The sequence below is a fragment of the Pseudoliparis swirei genome, chromosome 7 (genome assembly GCF_029220125.1).
Source record: "Pseudoliparis swirei isolate HS2019 ecotype Mariana Trench chromosome 7, NWPU_hadal_v1, whole genome shotgun sequence".
NCBI classification, from domain to species: Eukaryota; Metazoa; Chordata; class Actinopteri; order Perciformes; family Liparidae; genus Pseudoliparis; species Pseudoliparis swirei.
This window is the reverse complement of record NC_079394.1, coordinates 3,660,920-3,688,534: the sequence shown is the minus strand read 5'-3', so window position 1 is coordinate 3,688,534 and position 27,615 is coordinate 3,660,920. Positions and strand designations below refer to the sequence as shown.

Genomic DNA, 27,615 nt, shown 5'->3' with positions numbered 1-27,615 from the left:
GCTCGATGTGATTGGGTGAATGAGGCACATTGTAAAGGGCAGGTAGGAAAGCGCTATATATTGTAAGTGCAGTCCATTCACCACTTATTTCAACAACATAATACTTTTATTTTTCATCTCTGCCCAGGGGCATTTGTGTTTTTCAGAATTTTCTCGGAGACAAAAAGAAGCATTGGTATAATTTTGTTTTTATTTTAATTATTGAATATAAGTAGATACAAAATTAAAATTTGAAGCAAATAGATATCTGAACAAATCAAAATATGTGTGGCCTCAAGTTCAATTCAAGCCAGTCAGACACATCCTGAAATCTAGATATATTCTTCAAGCCAAGAGGATTTTCCTCCAATGATACTTTTTATTAAAGTGATCATATTAAATGGTTGAATGCCATCAGCCCCTGAAATCAATTGTATGTGATTTGCTCAGTGACTATTAGGTAGAAGTGCATATGTGATTTGATCCTTTTACATGTCTTAACTCTTTCCTCTTTCACTGGTCTTAAATGTCTGTGTTTGACTCGCATGTCTGGAGTGGTTTCGCCGTTTTGCGGGAATGGAAATAGTGTGCGTGAGAAGAGAGGCAAAGAGAGACATAAAAGGTAGAAATATGTCACTTTTGGTTGAAAGTGTGAATGCACCTGAAGTGGAGGCCAGCCCGATAATGTAACCATTTGGAGGGAGGCTCATTGGAGCTATTTACTATGACTTTCACTGCATTGCATCTTCAGTCCTAATGCCAGAGGTCCTCCTATTGAGAGCAAGTGAAACGACTTATGTGTGTCCCTCCGGTGCACCTGTACCATACAAAATGTAACATTATGGAAAATCAAGAAAGGGCAGGTAACTTCACTGCTCTATGACACATCAGGGTATCCATTAGCGGCAGGAAAAGCACAAGTGGAAAAAGAACAGGGCGAAAGAGAGAATGAAATAGAGATCGGGCCTTTCTGTTTTGACAGCGCTGAACAGGAATATTGCTCCATTGTTTGTTTCTCGGAGCAAAGGAGTCACGGATGTGCTTTGAGTGACAGTGAGTCCGATGTATGCCGACATGGGGAGCCGCTTCACATTTCCTCTAATTGCTCCGCATCGCCCGAGCTTGGCACACATGTAGAGCATGGCAAGAGGCGCCTCTTTTTAGGTCGAAACAGAGGGTGCTGTGATTTGGCACACAAAGAGTAAAAAAGGAGGCACAAGGAGGGGGGGGAGAAGTGCTTGAAGAGGAGGCATTCTATTATTCCTGATAGACTACTCCGAAGGACAGAGAGGTGATGGCCTTGCTTGTACAACTCTGTGGCATAATGACACCCTGCATTAAATCTCCGGCCAGTGGAAGCAGAGAATATACGACGACAGGTACGTCCTGCCAAGGTGTCAATGGCGCGTGCTCTGGCGCTCGTGGAAATAACCAAACGCAGAAACAAAAGAGAAGGGATGTGAGGGTGTAAGATAGGGTGGCATACGTGGCGTCAGTTTTGATTCATAGTGTGCTGAAAAGCACGGAGATTGGAGGAAATCCTTGCGAGGGATAGAGAAAAAAAAGCCTCTCTCCTCGCTGATGCTATTTTAATTAAATAGTTGCTAGGTTACATCGTGCTGAACGACAGGGGCGGGTGGTGTGGCATAGGCACCCGGGTGAGGGGAATGATGTGCGTGTGTGTGTGTGTGTAGGTGTGTGAGGGGACACGTCCCTGAACAATGAAAGCACATCCCTTTTTTTCCCCACACCCAAACTAGAATAAGGATTTCAAATGTGAGACATATTGACATGGAATACAGCGAGGGAGATTTTACACTCGCTAAAACTCTCTCTCGCTCTCTTCCTCTCCCCATATTCCACTGTTTAAAAAAAAAAAGTTCTCTCATAGATCAGAGTGTGGGGGGGGAAGCACCCTTTCATCTCTGTGACAGTGCTTTTCACCTCCAATGGTGTCTTAAGGAGGACCAGTGCTCCCATTGCACCATGGGATGCCAGGCAGTGGAGAATGCCAGTGGCCTGTGTGCCCTGGCAACCACTCCAGCTTCAGATACCCCCCTTCCCAACACACACACACACACACACACACAGCCTGCATCCAGGACACTGACCGCACAGAAGCCCAGACAAGGTACTGATGGATGGGGTTAGAGGCAGCAGAGAGTCCCTTGATGTTGGAAATAAATCTGACAGGCCCTACAGGATAAGGCCAAGCATAATCTTTCTCATTGACTTCAGGCTGAAGGGTGTGTGTACGTGTGTGTACGTGTGTGTACCAGTGTGTAGGTTTGTCCTTTTTTTCCACACCCTGTTCTTTAATTTCCACACCCTCCCTCATCTCCACCTCGGCCCTTCTTTCCACCTCCTCCCCTCCTCCTCTCCTCCTCTCCTCCTCTCCTCCTCCTCTCCTTCCCTCTTAGCCAGCAGAGATAATGCCATAATTCACAGCCATGCATTGTCGAAGGATATGATAGTTGTTTTTCTTGCTTAATATTCATTCGCCACGACCAGGAAATAGTCTTTCTGTGTCGGAAGAATAAAAGAAATACCAAAGCATTTTTATGTTAATCTTCCCCTTATGTGCTAAAAGTGAAATATAATTATCTGTCTTTCATTAGAAACAAAATTGATAGTGATGAAAGTGTGCCTTTTCTATAATTGCTCCTTTTTCATATTCTTGAGTGAAATATTGCATGTGAAAAAAGTTATTAAATCAGATTCCCCCCCCATAGTCTCCTGAGTGTATATGGAGCTGACACACACACACACACACACACAAAGAATGTTGCACACATCCACTGATTCATATACAGCATAAATATGTATTCCATGTCTCAGTCACAAACATCTGTTTCTCTTTCTAGCTTTACTTCCATGTCTCCCCAGCAGACAGTGACGAGGCTGCAGCCACAGCGTGTGTGTGTGTGTGTGTGTGTGTTTCTGCACCGAGAGGAGCGGGGGGGCCTCGGGTCCAGGAGCCACATTCCCCTCGGGACTCCTTTAAAGGACTTGTTTCCGTTCTCCGTGGTCGGCAGCAGGTCACCACAGGAGGTCAAGGGTCGCTTGAAGCAACACAATGTCAAATCGTGACCTTCTCACACGCAAACAGGATCACACGATAAATTAACTCTCCAAACAAGGTCACGTTTTGAATTTTGTTTGAAGGATTTAAATCACCGTAAGGACAATTATTTTGGTTTGTTAAGTTTCTAATGAAGGTTTTCAACTCATTATCTCATCTAAAAATGTATATATATATATATATTCTGGCAAAATGTTGTTTTAGATGCATATGATTACAAGAAAATACAATAAAGAAGAAGAGAAACAATATGATGAATACCTCTTTCAAGTCAAATCTAACAAACTGGGGGATCACAGTGTAAACAATAATGTGACAAGGGAATACATAATCAAATAATGTGCTATTGTTGAAATGACCCTTTAAGGTCACAGACGACAGTCAGAGAAGCACAAACACAATACTCTGTGTTTTTGCATGTTTAAAAAATATATATTTTAAAACATCTTCCAAAGGAAGTATCACTACATATGTCAATATCAGCACAACTTATCTGTTGGGCAAATATTCACAATCATGCAGAAACCATTGGAGGTATTTTTGAAGGTTCAAGCAATAACTGACAGAAAAATCTCCTTTATCCAGATTACATCATGTTAATTAGGACATATGCAGCAATTTGGGGTCGAAGTGCTCCGTGAATGCAATGTGCATCATCAGCCTAATACAATATAACGCTGAAAATGAAGTCTGTTGGACATGAGGCACGCAGAACAGCATCCCCGAAGCAAAACGATGCGTGTGTTGATATATATGTTTATACTGTAAAGCTGTATTTGCTTGAGCGTAGGATCGCAAAAGAGGCAATAATAGAAATATGTTTGTTACTGTATTAATTCCTTCTTTGGTTTGGAACTGACAAAACTCTGCAAATAAACATGTGATGTGGGCTGCAGCTACTTTGTCCGACTTTGAGCGCCACATTCACCAAAGTGCATCAAAGTGTCAGCAATTGAAACATAAAACATGGATGAGGACAATCGTGCAATTCTCACCATTTCTTTTCTAATAAACTGTCAATCAAACTGCTTGGGGAATGACACTAATATCATATGATGCAGCATTCCATATCAAAGATCTCATCGATGCTCGTTCCCCCTTTGGCTCAATCTGAGGCTTGTCCTCCCCTCTTATTATTGCCATCATCATTCGGACATGAAAGAAGAAAAACAAGTGCTGCACCATCGCCAAGGAGAAACCTTGATCTTAGAGCATTTGCATTTGTCACCTAGTTCCACTAGACGTGTGAGCGCGTGACCAGGGCGCTCTCTGATTGGATGGCACCGAAAAGCAGGCATTCTGCTAATGCTTGAAGCAAGCCGGCTCCTCTCCCCCTCCCCCCTCCTCACAATGTCACACCCGGTTGGTGGCACTAGGGGGCAGTCCACTCTGTTGGTTGTTATTGTGAAGGAGGCAGATTCAGTAGGATTCTCATCAAGAGAAATAGGACACAAGAGTTAGAACAAAAAAACAAAAAACAAAATATATATATTATTATATATTAGGACATAAGGCTCACAGAAACCTAAACGATTTTTCAAGGAATCAACATGAATTAATGTATTAATTTGTGTGTATATATATATATATATACAAATTGTATTAATTTGGATATATATATATATATATATATATATATATACAAATTAATACATAAATTCATGTTGATTCCTTGAAAAATCGTTTAGGTTTCTGTGAGCCTTATGTCCTGCTTTTTCAATATGAATGACATTAAACTGAGCTTCAGCGTGGCTAATTAATTTGGAATGTACCATTAATTTGTTGCATCAGTTGAGTTCAGTTTTTACAGTTAATTACGGATGACAGTATATAAAAGACACAGAACGTCAACTGAAAGTGGCCTGGCGGGTAAATATTGCAGAGCCGTGCTATAGTCACACGCATCATACACGTGTTATTAATACAACATGAGATAAGTGATACAATCAGGGAGCGCCCCTTAGAAAATAGGCTGATCTCAAATTGTTAGTGGGCAGGCCAGTGGTTGTATGTATTAATATTGTGTGATGCTTGAATGAACAATAAGCTGCACACAGCAGTGCACAATACGTTTCACTTCAATTCAAAAAGAGTATTTTTTTTAAAAGAGGCTAAGATGTATTAGGAATAATGAAACTAAATATTTAACTTTAAAAAAGGGAGGAAATGTCTCTGATGGTTTGCATTCAGCGTCAAAGAGAAGCAAATCATCATAGCGTTGAACACACACACACACACACACTTTGAGCTCTACTGTAGCAGTTTGTCCGTGGTATATTGTCTGTCGGAGGGCTGCTGATGAAGCACGGAAACCCCATTGGAACAATGTTCATCTGGAAATTAATTAATGTAAGAGCAGTGGTGATTAGAACGAGAGCGGTCAGCCATTTCATATCTCCAGTGCGAAGGCAGCGGAGCTCAAATTTGAACCCAGACGAGATTTAAATGTACTTTATTTGGCGAGAATCTGTTTCTTTTCCCCTGCTTTGCACTAGTAACTGCTTCATGATTAACTCAATTAGACGATACACTCAGCTTTATGAATGAACCATATTTCCTATATGTTTGGATGGGAGTGAAGGATGGTTTGCATCAGTATGAATGTGTCAGAGGGATGACATGGAGTAAGGAAAAAATGAGTTTGCCCTCCACATAAATGCAGATGAGAATGTATCTTGGTTTTCTGTGTATTATGACATGTAATGTACATTATGCTCTTTGTCTACTCACACAGATAGACCTAGATTCATACAACACTGTATGGTACACTTGACCTCGTACATTTGTCGATGGTTCAAATACAATTACAAATTGTATTCTCATTATTTAATGTTCTTTCCTAAATATAACCTTCTTACTACCATGTCTAAATACAATAAAAAGAATAATAATGCTTGAATGCTTTGTGAATTGTTCCTGTATGCACTGTTTAGAAATAAAACTGTTTCACTTTTGTATACTTGTCATCACATCTCTCCCTTTTCTAATGTTTTCTGCTGCTTTGAGCTTTTTATAAACAATTTGCTCAATGAACTTAATAACTATGGCCTCTTTTTTTTCTGTCCGTTTTTCAAAATCCTCGCTGTAGCTCGATACACTTGCATGCTTTGTGCTACCTTCTCAGCTGTTGCCATGGTAATGAAAAGATGATAATTGCAAGTATTATATTTAAGGTGCTAAATGCTAATCTCAGTCGACCAATCTGTAACCGCCGCTCAAATTCAGCAGGGGACCTTTTCTGTTTTTTTCTAAACTTAGTCCTAATTTAGAGGGATCATTGTAAAGAAAGTAAAAAAAAAAAGAAAAGAGAAAAAAGAGAAAGAATAAACAGGTCAGAGGAGCTTCAGCAATGTAAAGTGTTCTCTTTTAGACCATTCACCATACGAGGTCAGGTCAGTCATGAAGTATGGCTGCTGCCTCTCGACATCGACGTGAGGGTGGGATCACCTCCGGGTCACACAGAAAGCACACTATTATAGCCCCCCCCCCAGAAGCTGCTCAGTTGGTCTTGTGGATGGAAGAGTTGGGGGTCTCTGCTCCCCTCCCTGGAGCAGAGCTCTACGGAGAAGGGACCTCGTGAATAGACCCCACTCAAGGGGCATAAAGGAGCCTCTCCACCGGTTTGTTTTGGAAGCTGTCTTATTGATCTGTCTACCTTCGAATGAATGCATCGGCCCAGTTCTTCTGCTCGTGCGGACAATGGCACTCGAGGCCTGTATGAACGGGCCGGATGCCGTTCCCAGAGAACGGCCGGCATTGACGGAGTTCCCACTCTCTTCCAGACGTCCCTTTCCAGGACATTATCGGAGATGATCTGCTATGACCGAGAAGGGATCAGGCCGCACGCTGATGTGCTAATACTGATAAAAGACGTGCAGTCCATGGCTAGAACTTATTATGAAATCACACGGTACTCAAATTAGAAATGCTGACAAAATATCGTCCAACTTTAAAACAAGAATATACACTAAGAATAAGAATAAGAATATACACTTTTATTAATCCCCAAGGGGAAATTAGTTCTCTGCATTTAACCCATCCTTAGTTATTAGCGCGGGAAGCAACTGGGGGTCAGTGCGACACTGACTTGCAACTAATGGGGAAGTCGGGGACCTTCATGTGACATGACTTCAGTCTCAGCTCAAGGAAAATTGAATATTATTGAAATCTTCCAGGACAACTTGGTCAACTGTTTTTTCCAGGATGCAAGTGAACCCTGATTAAAGATTTGTAGTTTCATCCCTAACATGATTCTACTAATCTTTCACACACAAACTTAGAAAAGCAAATCAATGGCCACTAACGAGGACATACTTCGTTAAGTCGACTGATATTGTCACATAATTACAGCATTATTGAGCACAATTATTCAAAGACTCTTCAGAAAGACACAATTTGAAATCTTGTCTGCGACCTTGGAGACCCAAAATAGAGCCGCTGTTGATGCGAGAAAAGCAGAATATGCTCCTGTGTGCTTGTATTCTCCGATTAGAGAAAAAAGCGCTCGACATCCGTGTGTCACTATTTTGTAACCCAGGGTCCAACATGGGAATTTGAATCGGGTATATCATAATTTCGAGAATGAATTCAAGAACATGCCACAAAAAAAAAGCTCTGCAGTAAAAGCCAAAATTATATATAAAACACTTTATTCAAGTAATTGTTCAGATTTTCTACATTCTGACTGTAAACAAATCACAAGTTATATTGTCTTCATTCCAGAAAAACTATTAGTCTTTTTTTTTTTTTTTAAAGCACAAGAGCTAAAACAGATGAACAATTTTTGCAACTGACTGTCAAATATTTACCTTATTGTTCTAAACCAACTTTGAGGGATTTTTTATCCTATTGGCACGTGGAGGAAATGAGAGACGGAGGTTTAACAATTGAGACAGTCAATGAACTATTTCACTCGGAGTCTTTGGTGAGGAATCATTTCTGATGTTATTTATTCTTTTTCTCTATCATCAAATGTCTTTGGGAATACTGTCATTTTTTTACTTTATCAAATTCACCAAAGTGAGTATTGATATATTACATCTGTAAACTCTGCTTCATTGCAGTATTTAATAACCGTTACCAATGAATCCATTTTAGAGTTCTACTTCTTAGGTATGTCCGCTGACCGGATTATGAGCTGTTTTTTCGACACTAAAAACAAATGCTAATACATCCAGTACTTCACAGCAAATACAAATACAGCTTTGTAAATGAACCCGTCTTCCTGAACTACTTCTAAGGCCATGTATGAAGCCGGTGAGCCAGAACCCCAGAGCATGAAGATAAAATAAAAAGGACATAGTAAAGAACATAAATTTATTTAAGACACAATCTAGAGCAGAAATAAATACATGAAAGAACAATGTGTGTAATTTACTTAACACTTTCAGTGATAACAAACAGAAGAGACATTGCCTCGTCAGGCCACTGAATTCTGAGCATCCCTGGTACTTCTTAACAGATCAGACCATTGAAATAAGGTTAATCTGTAACTGATTGGTCAAACACAATTATAGAAAAAAAAAATAGAAGCCATCATGCACTCCAATAACAAAATAAAGTGGTTGATGTTAACATTAGAAATGTTTACATGCCTTGGCATGTGTAATAAATACAAAAACAACAATAAATCTATCGATGAAATTAGTCATTAGGACAAATTTGATTTAGTTTGAAATAAATCACAGATTGTAGTTAAGAGTTCAGGAAGTGCTGGGGGGGGGGGGGGGGAGTTAAATCTGTTCAGCATTCAAATATTTTTGATGAAAAAGAAAAAAAAATAGGCAGGATTGATACATTCATTATGTGCATATTTCCCGTCATTTAAAAACAGAAGTTAAGACTTTTGACATCAGGAGCTAACAAATGTGACTCGGTGCTGCTTGATTTTGTAAAATGTGTTTTGTACAAACCCAGAGCCTGATTTCATAAATTACAGCTCTGACACACAAAAAAAAAAGACTAAATGAAATACCATGGTGCCACAAGATTGTGTGATCTGTAATTGATCTGGCACCACGTCGCCTACATTCCTGAACGGACTCGACAATCATATTGGCCTTTTCCGACGGCTCGACCGACCGAAGAATTACAGCAGGCAAAGACACTGTAAATACCGTTGAGTCTGGCTGTGAACCGGGTTATTAGGATGGATCTACAGACAACAGAAGGCCGCATAGTTGTAGTACGGTAACAGCTTCAAAACACGAGCAAACACCACATCTTTAGCCGTGGGGTGGGGGGGGGGGACAGACTCACTTGGCACTGTTTAAAAAAAAATCTACAACTTTTACAACTTTACAATTTGATCCATCAGAAAAAGATTTAAAAAAACAAAAAAAAGAGAGAAATGGTTCTCACATGAGTTTAAAAAGCAACCGATGCGTGGGTAAAAGTTAGAAAAAGGAAAGCGGAATATAAAGGCGGTGGCTCATCAAAAGTAGTCGACATCTCCGTTTGATCGAAATGCCCGTTCAGGTGACGGCCGGCCGACGGCACACAGGTGCGCGGTAACGAGCGCGTACCTTGGCCGAGCCCTCGGCGCCGTCCTCCCTTTAGATCGTCGCTGCGGCTCCAAGAAAGAGCTTAGAATTCTCTCAGAACTTCTAAAAGTTAAAACCAGGGCGGTTACAGCACAGATTAAACATTTAAATACGTCGGCTTCAAGTCAATGAGATGTTTAACATCTATCTCGTCTTTCTTTTCCCCCGCAGAAGCAGCTCCTCCTCCGTCGTCCGCTCTGACCCCGCTCGGCTGAAAGCCATTCCTGGAATATCCAGACCGCCCCTCCCTCCCTCCTCTGCTCCCAACAGACGTGCTGGTCCTCAACATTTTAAGACTATTTCAGACCCTCTGGTGGTCCGAGGCATTGGAATAACATTTTACACATACGTTAAAGTTTTGATCCAAAGACAGACACAGGGCACACGTATAGCAGGTATCAGTTTCCCCCAAAACATTCAAAAACAAGAAAAACAGAAGGGGATTGTCTGCTGATATGACGTCGTACCTCCACGATAATCTGCAGACGCGATGACCTCAATGTAGCTTCTTCACACTGAAATATGCCCCGTCACAAACTGTGCTGCAGACTGGAATATAGACGGTGTTACTTTGATGCAATTCATTCCTGATAATATAAGTTTAAAGATGGCTCAGTGACCACAGAAGGGATTTAAATTAGGACCACGGTCTGAACTTTGATCTTAACGACATGCATGAAGCTGCATTTAGGGGTTTAGAAAGTAAAAGACAGCATGGTACTGAAGATGCCGAATATTGAAATTCATTACATCAGTTATGAAACAAATATGAACAAGAACATCAACAAATGTACCCTGACGTTGGTGGAACTGAGCAGAACTGCCACGAAACACGTGAAATTAATAGTCATCAGCATCTGAGATAATAAAAAATGTTAACCTCACATTAGTCAAAATTCACACAGCAAACTGGACCAACTTCTCATGACTATGCCGATTGACCTATCATTCTTCTAAACCATACTTTAGTCTGTTATCAAGGTTTAAAAATCATGCGCTCAAAAAATTAAATAAAAAAAAAAGGTAGTGGTCGCAGTAAAAACAATGACAAAAGTTCACAGAGTCATCTGTGATGGAAGCACTGGAAGCTGAACCAGGAGCACTGATGATATGGTCAGTCACTGTCGAGGTGGTCAGAGGGAGAAAGGAAAGGAAAGGAGGAGTTGTGGAGCAGAGTCATCTTCAGGCCTCCGTTACCAAGCGCTCAGGACTTTCTGATCCGGCTGCCGCTGCTATGCCGCCATGAGATACTGATGGTAGAAGAGGCCAAACAGGGAGGTGGAGAAGAGGCAGGCGGCGATCCACCAAGTGAAGAAAGAGAAGAGGGCCCGGAAGAGCAAGGGGCTGAAGACAGTCCGCAGGCCCCCCAGAGCGATCGACAGCTGGGCGACCGACGCCCGCGCTCCCGTCTCGACCGCCGCGGCCGGCGTCGGGGCCGCCTCCGTCGCATAGTCAGAGTTAATTTCATAGAGACAAGGCAGGTCTTCTTCAGGATGAACCCACCAGGAGTGTCCGCCTGCAAGGGATGAGACAACTGGGTGAATTTTTGCAAGGCGAACCCGATCAGCTGGACATTTCTCGAGCGGCGCGGGACTCACCTAAGGTTTTTAGCAGCAAAGTCGTGTGCAGCAGCATCACCAGCGGTGCCACGTACTGGAGTGCGATCACACACAAGTAGTAAAAAACACGTGCAACCTGAGTGGGAGGAGGAGTTGTTTTTTACTACATCACTTGACACAAACCATGTATTGCGCAAGACATGACGTTTGACCACCGAACACAGCCGCGTCGCGGTTCTCCTTCGACGCACATCGGAACACAGCGCAACACGGGGTCACACCGTTATATCTTATAGGACTTTTAAAAAGACTCCGCCCACTCTTCCTCTCTACCTCCATCTGCCAGATGGACCGTGGAGGTCTCCATCGTGGAATATGCCGACTACCAACTATTCATACACTCTGTCATATTCATTGAATGTGTTTTAACTCTAAATCTGTCCTTCTAGTCACATGACATCTATTGTTCTGTCCATCCTGGAGAGGGATCCTCCTCTGTTCTCTCCTGAAGGTTTCTTCCCTTTCTTCCCCCTGAAGGGTTATTTGGGAGTTTTTCCTGATCCGATGTGAGGTCAAAGGTCAGGGATGTCTATGTGTACAGATTGTAAAGCACTCCGAGACAAATTTGTAATTTTTGAAATTGGGCGATACAAATAAACTGAATTTAATTGAATTAAAAAGACAGAAACCTTTCCGGAAATGTTCTCTCAGTCAGTTTGTTTTTCAACTAAACTAAAACCAAGCCCACGTTGTAGCGCCGCACAAAACAATGGCGACTCGTGAAGAGCGTGGCGTGGACGCTGCAACAGCACCAGTTACATCAGAACTCCTTTCCAATAGGAGCAAAGAACGGCACTGAAGGCTTCTCTCCATGGGAAAGATGTTTTTGCTCTTTTGCCGACAGCCTTCGGGATGAGTTTGATCTACAGACGGTTTGTCCAATCACGTGCCTCATATTTCTCGTCAGTGTCGGCCCCTTTTCAACCGTTTCCAGGGACCAGGGTTCGTACACATGTTGACCAATGGAATTCCAGGACTTTTCCATGACTTTTAAACCAAATTTCCATGACCAAACTGAAATCTGGGTGTGTGCGTGAAAACTTTTTGAAAATGTCGTATTCAAACAATGAGAATTACAAAGCATACAATACACCTTACATGAAACGAATGAGACAATAGTTTGATTTAAAGAATAAACATTACTATAAATGTTTATTCTTTTAATCAAACTATTATCCTTTATGTGCAAATCCATCTGTTTGGACTTGGCGTACGCCGGCTTATAATTTGAGTCTTCCTTTCAAAAACATATGAATTATTTTAAACTCGACGTAAATGAACATGCGAATATAACAAATGTCCATGACTTTTCCAAAACTTTTGTGATTTAAGTTTATTCCATGACTTTTCCAGGCCTGGAAATTACCATTTTAAAATTCCATGACTTTTCCAGGTTCTCCATGAGCGTACGAACCCTGAGGGACGGCTTCTCGGACGGCTCTTTGGCGCACGGTGTCCGGCAGGTCGGGTTAGAAGCTGATGTGTTTAGCCACAACACGCTCACTGATAATGTTTTCCAATTCCGAGTGCACCACAGGTGGGACGCTCGCCTCCTGCATAATGCATGTCCTGTGGACGGATGACCGAGTGGTGTGCTCCGTTCTTTAATTCTGTATTTGCATTTAATAAAGGGATATTGCCTCACTCATTAATGTATCCACTTCTGCAAAACCAGCACGGTGGCTTTATTGAAGCGATGACGACGGATCATAACACTGCTCCGTCCCTTAATACACTCCAACGGCGTGTGTTGTGTGGGATGAAGTCATCGTTTTGCATTTCTAAATAGATGCAGCATTACAGAAGGGTATTATCAAGGACTATTATATCTTTTATCATAATCACCATCTTCTGCAGGTCAACGGTACTTATCCGTCCCGCCTCCTTCTTCATCTGGTCCACACTCTTCTGGGCCAGGTTGAGGTAGGCTTGCATATGATGCCTCATCATAGCGAGTCGGAGCACACACATCAGTATGATGGCCCATAACCGCAACGTGTCATACGTGTCCTCAGTCATCCTGGGATTAAAAGAAAGACAGGAGTGGGTAAGAGAGCACACACGACGCAGGCGTGACAGCCTCCTCTGGCTTGAAAGGTTAACACATAATATTTCTGCAGGTATTATAATAAAGAAATGTAGCAAGAGTAAAGACATGTCTGAATATAAATTATAGAGGGTAAAAGAGAGATACAAAAGGTGAAGAGGGGGGTATTGTAACATGAAAATCGGGCTTTATCATGTTTATCAGTCAACGTTAGAAGCAGAAAAAGGGTAACGCATGACATCATTTAAACTTGCAACACACGAAAGAGGTCGTCTGAGAGTGGGCCGATAAATGACAGCAGTTACAGATGCACTAAAGAGCTTTCCCTGAGGTAGGACTGCATTTGTTTACAACGTGTGTTTTGTCATTTCATCGACAAGCGGAACACATCCCGTTTCTCATTGGACAATTCCATTCTCATAACTGCTGTTGCATTGTTTCCAGCAAAAAAAGCCACAATTACTTTTATTTTCACAGCTTGCCAAGGCCGTGTCATCCCCCTGGTTTGAATGGCAGGTAATTAGCTCGCGAGATATCAAGGGAGTCCGACCGGCTTGTCTTCCAAGTACGGATCAAACGGCGGTTCAGTCTTGTTTGCAAGAAATGTTTAGGAAATCTCATTCATGAGCTATAAAGCATCAAGAAGCATTACAGTAACGGAGTTACTTGAAAGTTTACAAATAGTTACAGTGAACTCAACAACAACAAAAGGTACGATTTCTTATTAGCGAATAAGTTTGGCTTTGAGCACAAATCAAACACAGGGAGTTGTGTGCCAACATGACAACATTAGTTGTAGTGGCAAGTTTATCTGGACCAGTCAGTTAAAGGATTGTTGAAACCAGATAATCACTTACAAAGGCACACCCTCCTTTTCCAGTGTGGGGTTCATTATGTAGTCCTTGGTAAGGGGCTTCACCCACAGCAGGACCATGATAAGAGGGGACAGGAAGTTGATATGAAGCAGAGTCCTATAGAAAAAGGGAGGTGAAGGAGAAGATGCCCAGTTAAATCACTAATAATGAGGTCCCGGGACAGAGGTTGTCGTACGTAAACATAGATTGTAAAGCCCTCTGAAGCAAATTTGTAATTTGAGACTTTGGGCTGTACAAAATAAATGGAATTGAATGATGCTGAACATTGAAAACTACTTACAGTAAAGGTGGACAAGTTATTGGATAACTGGTCCACCTTTACACCGAGCTTCCCCAGAAGACTTCTGATAATCACACAATTATCCGACCACTGACTGAACCCCAAAGAGTGATTGATAAATATAAACATACTTGCTGAGAAGTGTCATCAATAACTCCCATGCATTTCAAGTGGGAAAACTAGCTCACTGAAATCGTTTTAACCTCAATTTGAATGGAACATAATCAGAAACAAGGTCCATGCTATCAATGCAACTTTCCATGAGAGGGGTGAGAAGATAGTTATAGATGCTGGTGACAGGGTCTGAGGATGTAAGCTCATGGCAGTTTAGAGAGGAGAGGAGGCCATTTTGGAGAGTCTGCTTTGAGAAGGTGGATTATCTAGCTATGACGCGCTCCCTGCTCTGCACCCCGATCATATTATAGAAATGCCACCCAGTTAGTTCTAAAATAGAAATCTAGCCCAAACTGAGGAAGTCTTCATCCGACTCGCGAGGAGCTCTCTCCTGTATCCGACACACTCTGAATAGGAGGAGACGAGTACAGCTGAACTATAGTTGGCGTCGCCAAGAAAGGACAGTTTGGTACTTGGGTACAGTGTGAACACCTTGTGTATTAGTTAAGCCTGAAAACAAAGTTGAAGCTTTTTTTCAATTATCATTACAAACATGTATATTCTCCTAGTTTTAATTTATGCAAGATAAAATGCACATTGTATGCTATTTTAACCCTTGTGTTGCCTTAGGCTCATTTTGACCCGAATCAATATTACACCCTCCCCCCGCCTTTGGTCATTTTGACCCGATTCAATGTTTCACCCTCCTGTTACCTTTATATTTACTAACATATTTTACCCTTTGGGTTCAATTTGACGCCAGCAATTAAAACCTCCAGAAAATTATTAGAATTAATATTGTTTTCCAAGTTTAAGTGTGAGGCACTTTATGTTTGTTTGTTGACTACCGAAAGAACACCGACATTAAACATTGAATGGGGTCAAATTAATCCTAAAGCGGGGGGAGGGTGTAATATTGATTCGGGTCAAAATGACCCTAAGGCAACACAAGGGTTAAACCTAAAAACACCACTGAAAATGAGTGAGGTTAACACATTCGAACTACACGCTGGGGGCCACAAGAGCAGCTGTAAAACATACCAAAGTTTAAAAAAAAAGTATTTTTCCTGAACAGGAACTAATCTCAAAGGTTGCATTTCAACAACGATTTTTCTTGACTTTCAACTGTTGACATCTTTAGTATTAAGGATAACGTCATCAAATGTTTTCAATGAAAAACCTGCAAGAGAAGACAATTGCTGTCGTGCACTCACTGTGTAAATTTGGCTGTGGTCAGATTGAGAGCGTCTAGGTGCATCTGGGCCAATCGCAGACCAGGGAAAGTTAGAAATGCTCCAATCAGGGAGCAGAGTAGGGCCAGGATGAGCTTGAAGGTGAGTTTAGATATGGGACCCCTGTGAAAGAGAAAACATAGCGAGATACTATTGAGTCACAAAGAAATCATGAAAGCAAAAATACTCCTGTGAGAACACAGATGTTGGACTTACTGGGACTCCAAGCCTTGGTGCTCCAGAAACTGTAAAGCGCTGTCGGAGAAGTTCGCAAAACCTAAACAAATGAAGACATCTTTAAGAGAGACTCACTCACTGGGACCCAAAGTATGAACGTGCGGTTGTTACCAACAGGATCATTTGAGAGACAAACACAGTGGAGCCCTCACCCGTCTCGAGACCAAACTCCAGGTAGTTTTCAGTGACGATGAGAATGGCCATGGCTTTGACAAAGAAGAAGAAGGCAAAAGTAATGCAGAGTGACCGCTCGCCTCCTTCCTCCAGCTTGAAGTAGTGGGCCGTTATAGAGAAAAGGGTCTTACTGTGGGGACAGAGTCAAGGAAAGACATCTCCAGACACCCACTGGCATACGACGCAAATCTCAACCGCTTTACGGATATACTTTCTATGCCTTTTACAAGTTCAAGGGAACTGTAAATGTAGCAGCAGTCTTTACACAAGTACAGAGTTTGTGCATTCTCGCAGGCCGTGTAAACCCTCAACCCCTAAACGCCACACTAAACTCTTTATTACATTTAAAACTAGAACGGGCACTCGGTAGAGCGCATATCACAAGATTGGGCATTGAATTATGAACATTTTGGATAAGAATTGACCTTTTCATGACCTTGACCTTTGACCCGATCGATCCCAAAATCGAATCAAATGGTCCCCGGATAATAACCAATCATCCCACCAAATTTCATGCGATTCGGTTTAATACTTTTTGAGTTATGCGAGTAACACGCATACAAATAAATAAATACACGGCGATCAAAACATAACCTTCCGCATTTTCAATGCGAAGGTAAATATAGAATACAATCAAGTCTTCTATGTCTTCCCGACCCCCATATCCCTCGATTCAGCACTTTGAAGACAGCTGTAGAAACACTCACAAGACAAGTTCAAGCCAGCATGGGGTGGAAAAGAGGTGTTTGAGCATTCACGTGGTGGGCCACAATTAATATTAAAGAGTTTGCCTGTCAACATTGGCCAAAGGTGAGGATGTAGAGTAGCATTAATACATTTGAGCCAACAAGGGGGCCAAGCAAGATGCCATTAGGTGCAGATACCTGAAGAGCATGCTGCTCCACGGTAATCAGTGAAGGTCAAGGCAGTAGAGCTGACAAGAGCCTTAAACATATCATCAGAGCTGGAACCGGAAAACTGAAATCAAGTGTCCCATTAACACTTATATTGATCTTCATATTGCTATTTCATCCGTTCCCACCGTCGGTCCTTTTCCCTCCCAAGCATATCAGTCTGTTGAGCTGGGGAAATTGGGCCTCCAATCTCAGAAGGAGGCAGGAAATGACACACCATCTGACCACGATCAGCCAGGCCCGGCCACTAGCACTGGAGAGATTGATCCCTATGGTCGCTGGCAAGGATAATGCGTATCATTTAACCATCATTCAGTGTCGCAAAACATCAGGTAGCTGTGGAGGATGAAAGGTGCTGGCAGTAAAGAGCGGAGGAGCTTGAGCAGTCATTTTAGAGTCACTCTCTACCACTGCTGCATCCACACAATCAGGCTGGAATGAGTCGCTCCACTGTAGAACATTTTATTTTAAACTAAGGCACACATAAGATGAGGGTGAACAACGGAAAGGGAAAATAACCCGAGAAGAGTCCCTAGAAAATAACTTTATTCAGCTAAAACCTCAAATGTTGCCGACCCACCTACAAAATGAACCGCAGAAATGTGCGACCAATTTAAAGAACAGTTTCCAACAAAACAGCGACGCGATTCAAATAAAGGCTAACCGAGATCTAAGGAGGAACTGATGGAAGGATACAGGACAAAAGCGAGTACCAGCAGGCACCAGACCACACTGATGTTCATCTCTCCCGAGGGCTGAGCCACGCTGTAGTAGAGCTCGGTGATCAGATACACCACAGTCGCCGCTACTGTGAAATCCACCAGCCACTGGAACTCTGGGAAGTAGTGCAATGCTGGGGGCATAGAGAGTACAATTTAATACAAATAACCTATATGAAATCATAAAATATACACAGCAACAACGTTCATGCAAAAGGAACGTGTGGCTGAAGAGTAATGCTTGAACTACAATTAGATCGATACCTAATGTGTCGACTTCTGCGATGTATTTCGTCTCCAGTTGTAAATCTATGTCCTTGGGAACCGTGAGCAGCTTATTCTCTATGTGACCATTGTGCTTCCTAGGAAAAAGAGGAGAGATGCAAAACAACGGAGGTCAGGAGAACAGAAACACACTTCAAAAAGTATACAACATCTTGGACCGTTACATTTGTTGTAACAGATTATACAATACATAATGTTGAGAAGATATCCTTTTAAATGGGGTATTTTTAACAATTACTTTTTTTTAATTTTATACAATTGACAAGAGGTAGCCGTTCCACCTATTGTGCACTCAATGGAGCGCTGGCTTCCAATGTCAAAAGTTGGGAATAGTTACTTTTTGAATTAATATTTATACTCCTGGACTCTTCCATAACCAGAGGGAGGGAGGCTGCACTACACAGCAGCAGCAGCGCTAAATCGCTAACAGCAGGCGAACGGAGAGCCGATCTTTAGGCTCGGGGCTTGAAGAGCCGTCTGGTGGGCCTCCTCAATTCGGTGCTTTGTTTGTTGAGCCCTGTGTGCGCTGGATTCACAGGACAATACCACTGTAAGACTCTAGGCCCAAACATGCCCTGGACAGATTTCATCTGTGAGGCACCTGAAAGGGGGCAAAAGGGACTAAGCATCACCCCAGACTGAGGGAGTCAGGCGGTTAACAAAGGGAGCGGAGCTGCATGGCACGAGCTGGCAAAAGGACAGTGGTCCATCTTTTTCTTTAAGGGATTACTGATCATGTGGTGCTAGAGAGCCTCGACCTGCCTCACACAGGGTCAGAGAAAGGACTGCGCCGCAAACCCGCGAGGGTAGGAGCCGGACACAGCGAGGAAAAGTGAGGATTAACTTTCTGTCGAGACTTGAATTTAAATTCGCATTTTAAAAAAAGAGTACAAAGGAAACGGCACCTAATTCACGTGTTCAACATACGGTTCAACTTCCACCTGCAGCCTGAACGCTGAATAGTACATTTTTGGAATTGCAAAGTAGCCTTGATGGAAACTCATCTTCCAGAATCAAAGCTTGACATCGGACCACTTTGAAGAGATAACACTGTTTGGGAAACTTTGATTTCAGAGAAGATGCAATCCTTTTAAAGTGTCATACCCTAAAATAGCCAAATAGCAATGGCTCCAGAGACGGGACAGACTTCCCTCACATCCACTAGACGGGGACACTTCTGAGCCTCGATAGAGCCAAAACAACAAAAACAGACGTCTGCCTCCTTACTTCAAACGGGCCTTAAATGAGCCACATAAACATCATCGGCTTGCCGCCATGCCTGTGGTCTCCATCCATATCAAATGTCTGCTTCTCATCTTTTCTTTCCTCTCTGATGAAAGGGGCGCCTTTCGTACCTCCTGTGCGCCACCGTTTCTCCCCCTACTCATAAAACAGTTGCCCATCTTCATTGCCCCCCCCCACCCCCCCCCACCTACCTGTCTTTCTTCTTCTGTCCTTTTTGTTTCCCAACCAAGCTCCTCAACTCATCTTCCGTCGGGTGCTGATACCACCGCAGACTGTGAACAAAGAAAAGGAGAGAGATGTGGATTCAGGTGGGGACATGGAAGGAAGGAAAGGCTGAGAAGAGGACACAATAAAGCAGATTATTCTGACACACACGCTAGATTTGTTCACCTACTATGCAATAATTAAAACATACAATGTAAAACAACATAAATCATATTGAACTAGCAGGTCAAATTGATTCTAACATGGATACTTTGCTAACTTTGAGAATTCACTTAATTTATCAAATGAATTGAAAATTGAATAGAAAATATAGTCAAGACATTGACAAGGTTAGAAATAATGATTAATATTAGAAGTATTAATTTTGTTCTTCAAACTTCAAGCTCAAAGGAAGGCCAGTTGTATAGCTTATATCACCAGCATAACTGTTTTCAGCTGTGCTAACATAATTGCACAAGGGTTTTCTAATCAGACATTAGTCTTCTAAGGCGATTAGCAAACACAATGTACCATTAGAACACTGGAGTGATAGTTGATGGAAATGGGCCTCTATACACCTCTGGAGATATCTCATTAGAAACCAGACGTTTCCACCTAGAATAGTCATTTACCACATTACCAATGTATAGTGTGTATTTTTGATTAATGTTATCTTTATTGAAAAAACAGTGCTTTTCTTTGAAAAATAAAGACATTTCTAAGTGACCCCAAACTTTTGAATGGTAATGTATAATAAACAGACATTCAGGCATATCAGCAACTCTGATACACATCTAAAGGTGCGTTCACACCAAAAGCGAAACTATTTATCGTGTCGCCCCAAAAAGCGTGAGTTTACTCGCTCGACCATTCACCGTGTTCAGGCCATGAGCGTCGAGACGCTCCGGGAGGGGCGGGGCTTATCTCCGTGCCTCGTCTCCGTAAAGACCGTTATCATCTCCTTCATCCACCAGAATAACTAACCACTAGTTCTGCTTTATATTTGTCGTGGACGTCCCACACACTAACGCCCTCGTGTTTGGGTTCATGACATCACCCGTAGGCTCACACAGCTCGGTCACTTTCACCGATGAAGTTACTGTTACGTCTGAAAGACTTCCGCTTCCAGCGCTACAAGAGAGAACTCAAGAGCTGATTGGCCCGAGTTGCGAGATGACTGCCTCAAAGTTGAAATATTTCAACTGGCCCCAAAATGCGCGCTGAAAAATGTTGGGTCTACTAGCGCCACACATCTCTTTTTATGATTTTTTTTTATGGGCGAAAAATAAAAAATAGTTTCGCTTTTGGCGTGAACGCACCTTAACCCTCCTGTTGCCTTAGGGTCAATTTGACCCGATTCAATGTTTAACCCTCCTTTTACCTTTATATTTACTGACATATTTTACCCTTGGGGTCAATTTGACCCCAGCAATTAAAACCTCCAGAAAATTATTAGAATTAATATTGTTTTCCAAGTTTAAGTGTGAGGTACTTTATGTTTGTTTGTTGACTACCTAAATAGCCCTTTAAATATATAAAAAAGTTGATATTTCTTATATGTTTTACAGTGAAAAACAGCCTGGGGTCAAATTGACCCGAAAGAACACCGACATTAAACATTGAATGGGGTCAAATTGACCCTAAAGGTAACAGGAGGGTTAAGCATTGAATGGGGTCAAATTGACCCTAAGATAACAGGAGGGTTAAGAGGCTTTACAACAGCAATGTTGTCTGGCTTGAAGTCGAAGCTAAGTCAAGTTATTTGAACTTTTTGTTACATCCTTTAACTTTGTTTAAGAAACCCTCTTGCCAGAGCATCTTATAGAAGCACTCGGCGTGGTGGAGGAGGATAGAAGGAGCACAGCTTGTTTTTACCCCTTGTATATTAATTTATACACGTGAAAATGAATTTAAAAGAATATTCTGGAGGGTAACTTGAGGCTTTCCACTTCGGGCAAAAGATTTCATAAAGATGTTCTCGACTGTGCCTTGTAAATAAAACAAATGTAATTGTTAAATGTGTTCCAAGAAGTTGTTTATTGAAAAACATATAGGCACTAATTAGAGGAAATGATCCGGAGACTTCTATTTGTATTCACTGTTCTCTCTGGTCATCCCAATATGTTGATGCCCTTTGGTCTTTGCAGTATTATTTAATGATTATTTTCCTTCTATCCAACACTTTTTTTCAACATTTTGATCGCCATTGTTCTGGACTCTTTTTTTTAAATAACTGAAAAAAGGAAACGGCGAGTACAGGATTCTTCATTACCTGCCACTGCAGAGTAGCCATCTTGCGAAGGAATAATGAGGTATGATTTTCTGAATTACGCTGGCCATTACCATGGTAACCACCAGCTGCACACCAATCACACCCTGTGGAAAAAAAGGATGGGGGTTTAAAAATAACATAGCAATAATAATTATACATGCCGTAGAGCGGTTAGAAATATGAAGTACACGTTTATGTAGACTGAAAGGCTGAAGCATATCTTGCAAAAGTAACATAGAAGTGTCACAAATATAATTTAAAGTATGTTACCATTCCAATATCAATATATGTATACTTCCGATATACCATTTAGCAACATAAACTCAAGAACAACGCACACACATATATACACAATATCACTGTCTCTAGTATTTCTGAGGCATTTTTTGGCAGTACAATAAGTGAGTCCCCAAAAAATACAATCATATTTTGAGTAACCATGACCCTTGACCTTTCCTATAGCTCGGCCATCAGGTGAACAAAAAAAAGTGGAATATGGATGCATTTAGCACAATTCATGTCACTGCACAAACATTATATACGTTTTTTAGTGGCATGACCGCATGGCACTTTCCGCTGTGTTTAGTGTTTGATTAACAACGCGGCCACAAACAAACTAGATTGTTCCACATGAACGACCACAGCGTGTTTCTTTAAGCATACTGTACGAAGGAAAGTCATTGAAAGATTAGGCTCCACAACCTTGATGAAGAGCCAGAGCTCAAACACAGAACGACCTTCCGTCTCGTTACACAGATCTAGAACAAGGACTCTCTCCCCTCATTGCATCACATGTCATGTCATTAAGCAGACGCTTTTATCCAGACTTACAATAAGTGAATCAACCAAGAGTACAAACTAAGAACAACAACAATACAGAAAGTAACATTTCCTCAACATAGTCGAACTACAAAAGTACCATAAGTAATACCATAAGTAATACCATGAGTAATACCATAACTAATACCATATGTAATACCATAAGTAGTACCATAAGCAATACCATAAATAATACCATGAGTAATACCATAAGCAATACCATAAATAATACCATGAGTAATACCATGAGTAATACCATGAGTAATACCATAAGTAATACCATAAATAATACCATGAGTAATACCATAAGCAATATCATGAGTAATACCATAAGCAATACCATGAGTAATACCATGAGTAATACCATAAGCAATACCATGAGTAATACCATAAGCAATACCATGAGTAATACCATGAGTAATACCATCAGTAATACCATGAGTAGTACCATGAGTAATAACATAAGTAATACCATCAGTAATACCATCAGTAATACCATGAGTAGTACCATGAGTAATAACATAAGTAATACCATGAGTAATACCATAAGCAATACCATAAATAATACCATGAGTAATACCATAAGTAATACCATCAGTAGTACCATGAGTAGTACCATGAGTAATACCATGAGTAATAACATAAGTAATACCATGAGTAATACCATGAGTAATACCATAAGTAATACCATGAGTAGTACCATAATAAGAGCCATTTAAATGCCAATCTGTGTTGTATTCCAGATAGTCGGAAAAGATGTGTTTTTAGTTTCCGGCGGAAGATGTAGAGACTTCCTGCCGTCCTGATGTCACGCACACATGCACGCATTGTCGCTTCCAACGTGTATTTGGAAATGAAAATGCGTCGAATGGCAGACCGACGACTCTCAATACTGGTATGAAGGGAACCGCGTGTGTGCAACCGGTAAAAGTTCCACGTTTCCATCGATCCGGAAAGTACGTCGAGGCTTCGTGGGCTCCCGATGTCCACTCTATCCCGAGTGCCTTAACACGACGACCAGATCTCCCTCACAACTCATGTTACATCATAGTAAACGGCGTACTAATACTTCACTTCATTACACTGCTCCATCTGTCTCAATGTGCCCAACAGCCAGCACTGCTGTGGTCGGTAGCAGAAGATTTAGCAACATGAGGAGCTCAATATCAACCCAGCACACTTGGATCAATATTCACTTAGGCTTAAGAGGCCCAAATCATTTCTATCCTGCTGCGCTTATATCCTTTCACTATAGGTACGGTCTGCGAGTGAGTTTTTCTTTTTAGAAATCCTTAGGAATCATTGATATCTGTGCCTGCACACACTTGAGCAAAAGGAACCAATTAGCCAACTAATCCCCAATTAAATACTTTTCTTTTTTCCAATAACAGTCGTATGTCTGTGTCTCACACATTGGGCAAGTACAAGTGCATCTACTCTCGCAAACTCATCACCTAAATAGACAAATAATAAATCCTGCAGCCCTTGTTTTCTCAACGTGTTGTTTATACATCAATATTTTAGGCTAAACAAAACTCCTTGCTCCAAGTCTACTCAGGAGACCCTACATTCACCATAAACAGGTAATTAAAAATGATAAGTTATCTTGGCTTTTAGAGAATAGTTTAAAATAGTTGTTTATATCAGGGGAAACCAAGTCAGGAATCAAAAACTTTTAAAAAAGTGATGCAAATGTGCCCTTTGGGTCAGATCTTCATCTAGCGGGTATATTAAAGTTACCTTTGACCTTTTAGTTATTAGGAATGTTTTAGAGTGTCTGTGTCTCTTTTTTTTTTTACTGAGACACACAATGAGATGGTTAAACCTATGTCAGACTGCTTTAGGTAGAGGAGGAAGTGAATGACACGGAAACAGGACAGATGATGAGGGCAGACCTGGACACTAGACCTAGATTCTAGATGGGTCATGGGACCCCCAGAGTCCCCCTGCATGGGGTTAGCTCCAAAAACGTAACTTCTGGAGTCAGAGGGGAGAGTGGCTCACAATAATTTGGCAATTATAATTGGTAAGATGTGATGCGTGACCAAACACACCCTCTGACTCAAGACATCCTCCATGGGAGTAATGGTCATGATATATAGGCCAAACACAAACAGTCTTAGTTGGGTGAATGTTGACCACTCTCTGCGGGAGCCCTGCAAGGATCTCAGGCCGGAGGGAAATTGAGCCAGCATGGACTCTCCTATCTTTCCCAGTCCGGTTGACCCCCTCCACACAACAACCAAATGAAATCTGTAGGGGGTAGAGAGTCGGCGCCGCAGTGATAAGAGCTCAAACACCTCACTACTACTTTGCCCATGAAAGTAACTTTGAAGCAGTGAAACTCCTCATTGACCGATGCTTCCCCAGTGTCATTCATATCGACTTCTTTTGGGTGTATTTATTATTTTTAAACTCTTCAACTATTGCATTGTGGACATATAAGACAACGCTCTAATAGAAATATGCTGTGGTTAGATATAGGACATACTGTACAGTGTTTCCCCTACCATTATAACAGGGTGGCGGCCCTGAAGCTGTAAACCTAGGGGAAACACTGCTGTATATCGGAATGGGCCAGGGAACAACAGTAAGGGTTGCCAGAATACCATTGGTAACCATTTTCAGAGATTGGCAACCAATACTTTGCCTTTGGTTGCCATCATTGGCAACCACTTTTTAACATATGCAAAATATGGACAGCAAACAGCAAAACATGCACCCAAGTCTCGTCAGCTGCATATGGAAGGAGACAAGCACATGTTGGTGTCATTGCAGGGACCCACAATCCAAGACTGCAATGCTGAAGGGCCAACAGATCCGTGATCAGCACTAAGGTCCCAAAACACGAACAAGGAGAGAATGGGTGAACAAGCAACTAGTGACTTGCTGGATTCCTTTTTAAAGGGTGCTGTGAAGAACATGACAAACGCTGCTGGTATTTCGTATCCCAGGAATGGACAATACAAAATGATATAAACGATCGATTAGTCGCTGAAATTAAGTTTTTATTTCTTACGCTACATTTTCATTATTCAACCTGGTGTATAACTGCATAGTATCTTAATTACTCAAAATAGAAGGCGACTAAGAAAGCCAACAATAGTTTCCATTTCGCCAACCAAAAGCCTCGTACCGTCAGAGACTCGATGACATCCTGGATGTTTGTCATTTCTGCGATACAGTGTACCTCAAGGTTGTCATTATTTCTTTACTTCCACTAATAGTGTATAGACTTGTGATGCTACAATAAACTGGAAACGTCCACAAGGTATTGCTAACTGCTGATGTTGAAGATGACGTGCCTGACAACTATTGTGCAGTCCAAGCTGCTGTAACAGAGGATACAACCCAGCAGAAAGTCTTCATGATGTTGAGAGTTTGCACAGGTTGTGTTGAGATTCAAGACAACAACTGTGTTTCAGGACATGTTAAGATTAGTGGGTGCTATAACAAATGCACACGGTCACTTAAGGCAGCAATAATCAGAAAGGAAATTATAGTAGATTAGATTATTATTTTAGGTATTATTATTTTACTTTTAATGTAAATGTTGTTTTCTAAGTCTTAGTGTTTTTGTGATAATTGATCATGCTGTATTGCATTTTATGTATTTGTATTGTAATGTTTTTTGCCTGGACCCAGGAAGAATTGTCTCCATAAACATAAACATGGATGCATACAATCTTAACTGCCAATTATTTGACCAGCCTTAAAATGTAAAGAGACACACACACACAGTGCTGTAGTTAACAGCCATCAACTGCCCTCACTAAGTTCACAATGCAAACATTTTCCAGACAGGATTTTATAAAAACCCTTGACATGAAGGTCAGCACACCTTGACTTCTTCCAAAGGTATGCTGTCATCTGAATAGCTTCGTTAGGCTAACTGCTGGTTTGCACAATTAACACTGCTCCATTGAACTCCTCTTCAACCTCTAACGTTACACTGAAACACTAGCTGATGCCAGCAACGTTGTGAAGGAACACAACGCGCACCTGTAAAACAGTAACCGTCACGCACCAGTAACACCACGAGACTTTAGTCGACCTTTTAGCTAACCGGTGTATCGCTAGCTTACACCAGTTAGCCGGCTACAAATACCTGCTCTGGCTAGCAAGCCGAGCTAACGTCACGCTGCAATGCAATAACACATTGGTCGAAACATCAATTGTCGTGCACCTTGGGAGTAATTTAGGCATGACAACGAACGGTATCGACTAATAGGAGCACCCGGCGCGTGCAGGTGCATGCTGTCACACTCACCATGTTGATGCAGTGCAGCTGAAACGGACTTCACCCCAACAACACTGAGCACCGCGAGTCGGAACTCAAGCGGCGAGGCGCACATAAGCCCTCCTTGCGACGGTTATGCACAACATCAAGGGGTTTCTGATTCAAATTGTCACCGTTTTCTGGCGGAGATGGGTCACATCGTCAAAAATCAATGGGTACAACCTCCGCTCCCAAGTATGTTCAACAGCAGTAGAGGTCGCGCTAAAACTCTGGGTAAGAAGGTGTCCTCAGATATGCCTGTAGGTAAATAGGACAATATGAGGATTTCATTATTTTGCATTCTCACAAATTAAAATAAAAGTAGGATTATGAATACTTTGCATTAACTCGTGTGTCCTGTAATTCTTAATTTGATTTAATAATGACACATAGGTTGGAATTATGTACAGGATTAGACAAGAACACTCTAAGTATGCATTGGGACCAGGACCGCCGCAACAGGAAGTGAGAGAAAATACACCACTACCCATTACATATCTGTCCCTGCATACTGGCAGTGGACAGACGAGGAGGCAAATAACACAGTCTCCCTTATTCTGGTTGTGTTGATCTGCCTCTCTGGATGTGATTATGGACACCATGCACTTTGCGGCTGTATCAACGAGTTAATTAATCGACACTTTTGCACTCGTCACTTTACATACACTGTCACTTTCAGCCTTGTACTTACACTTTT

The 27,615-nt window shown here is 41.7% G+C and overlaps 1 protein-coding gene across 3 annotated transcripts; it reads right to left on the bottom strand.

The window, feature by feature from the left end:
* Positions 1-8,363: 8,363 nt before the first annotated feature.
* On the bottom strand, positions 8,364-27,083 carry tmem161b (transmembrane protein 161B). Of its 3 annotated transcripts, XM_056419252.1 has the most exons (12): positions 26,910-27,083; positions 21,821-21,924; positions 19,536-19,616; positions 18,079-18,176; positions 17,792-17,948; positions 16,160-16,311; positions 15,987-16,047; positions 15,753-15,893; positions 14,127-14,240; positions 13,068-13,242; positions 11,202-11,298; positions 8,364-11,119 (listed from the first exon to the last, which is right to left on the bottom strand). In XM_056419252.1, the coding sequence occupies exons 1-12, from the start codon at positions 26,910-26,912 to the stop codon at positions 10,836-10,838; spliced, it is 1,467 nt and encodes a 488-aa protein (XP_056275227.1). In that variant the 5' UTR covers positions 26,913-27,083; the 3' UTR covers positions 8,364-10,835. The 3 variants fall into 3 exon arrangements, with proteins under 3 accessions (XP_056275227.1, XP_056275230.1, XP_056275228.1); XM_056419255.1 differs by lacking the exons at positions 17,792-17,948; positions 18,079-18,176; positions 19,536-19,616; positions 21,821-21,924; positions 26,910-27,083 and adding exons at positions 16,813-16,872; positions 17,066-17,785; XM_056419253.1 differs by lacking the exons at positions 17,792-17,948; positions 18,079-18,176; positions 19,536-19,616; positions 21,821-21,924; positions 26,910-27,083 and adding an exon at positions 16,813-17,785.
* Positions 27,084-27,615: the final 532 nt, after the last annotated feature.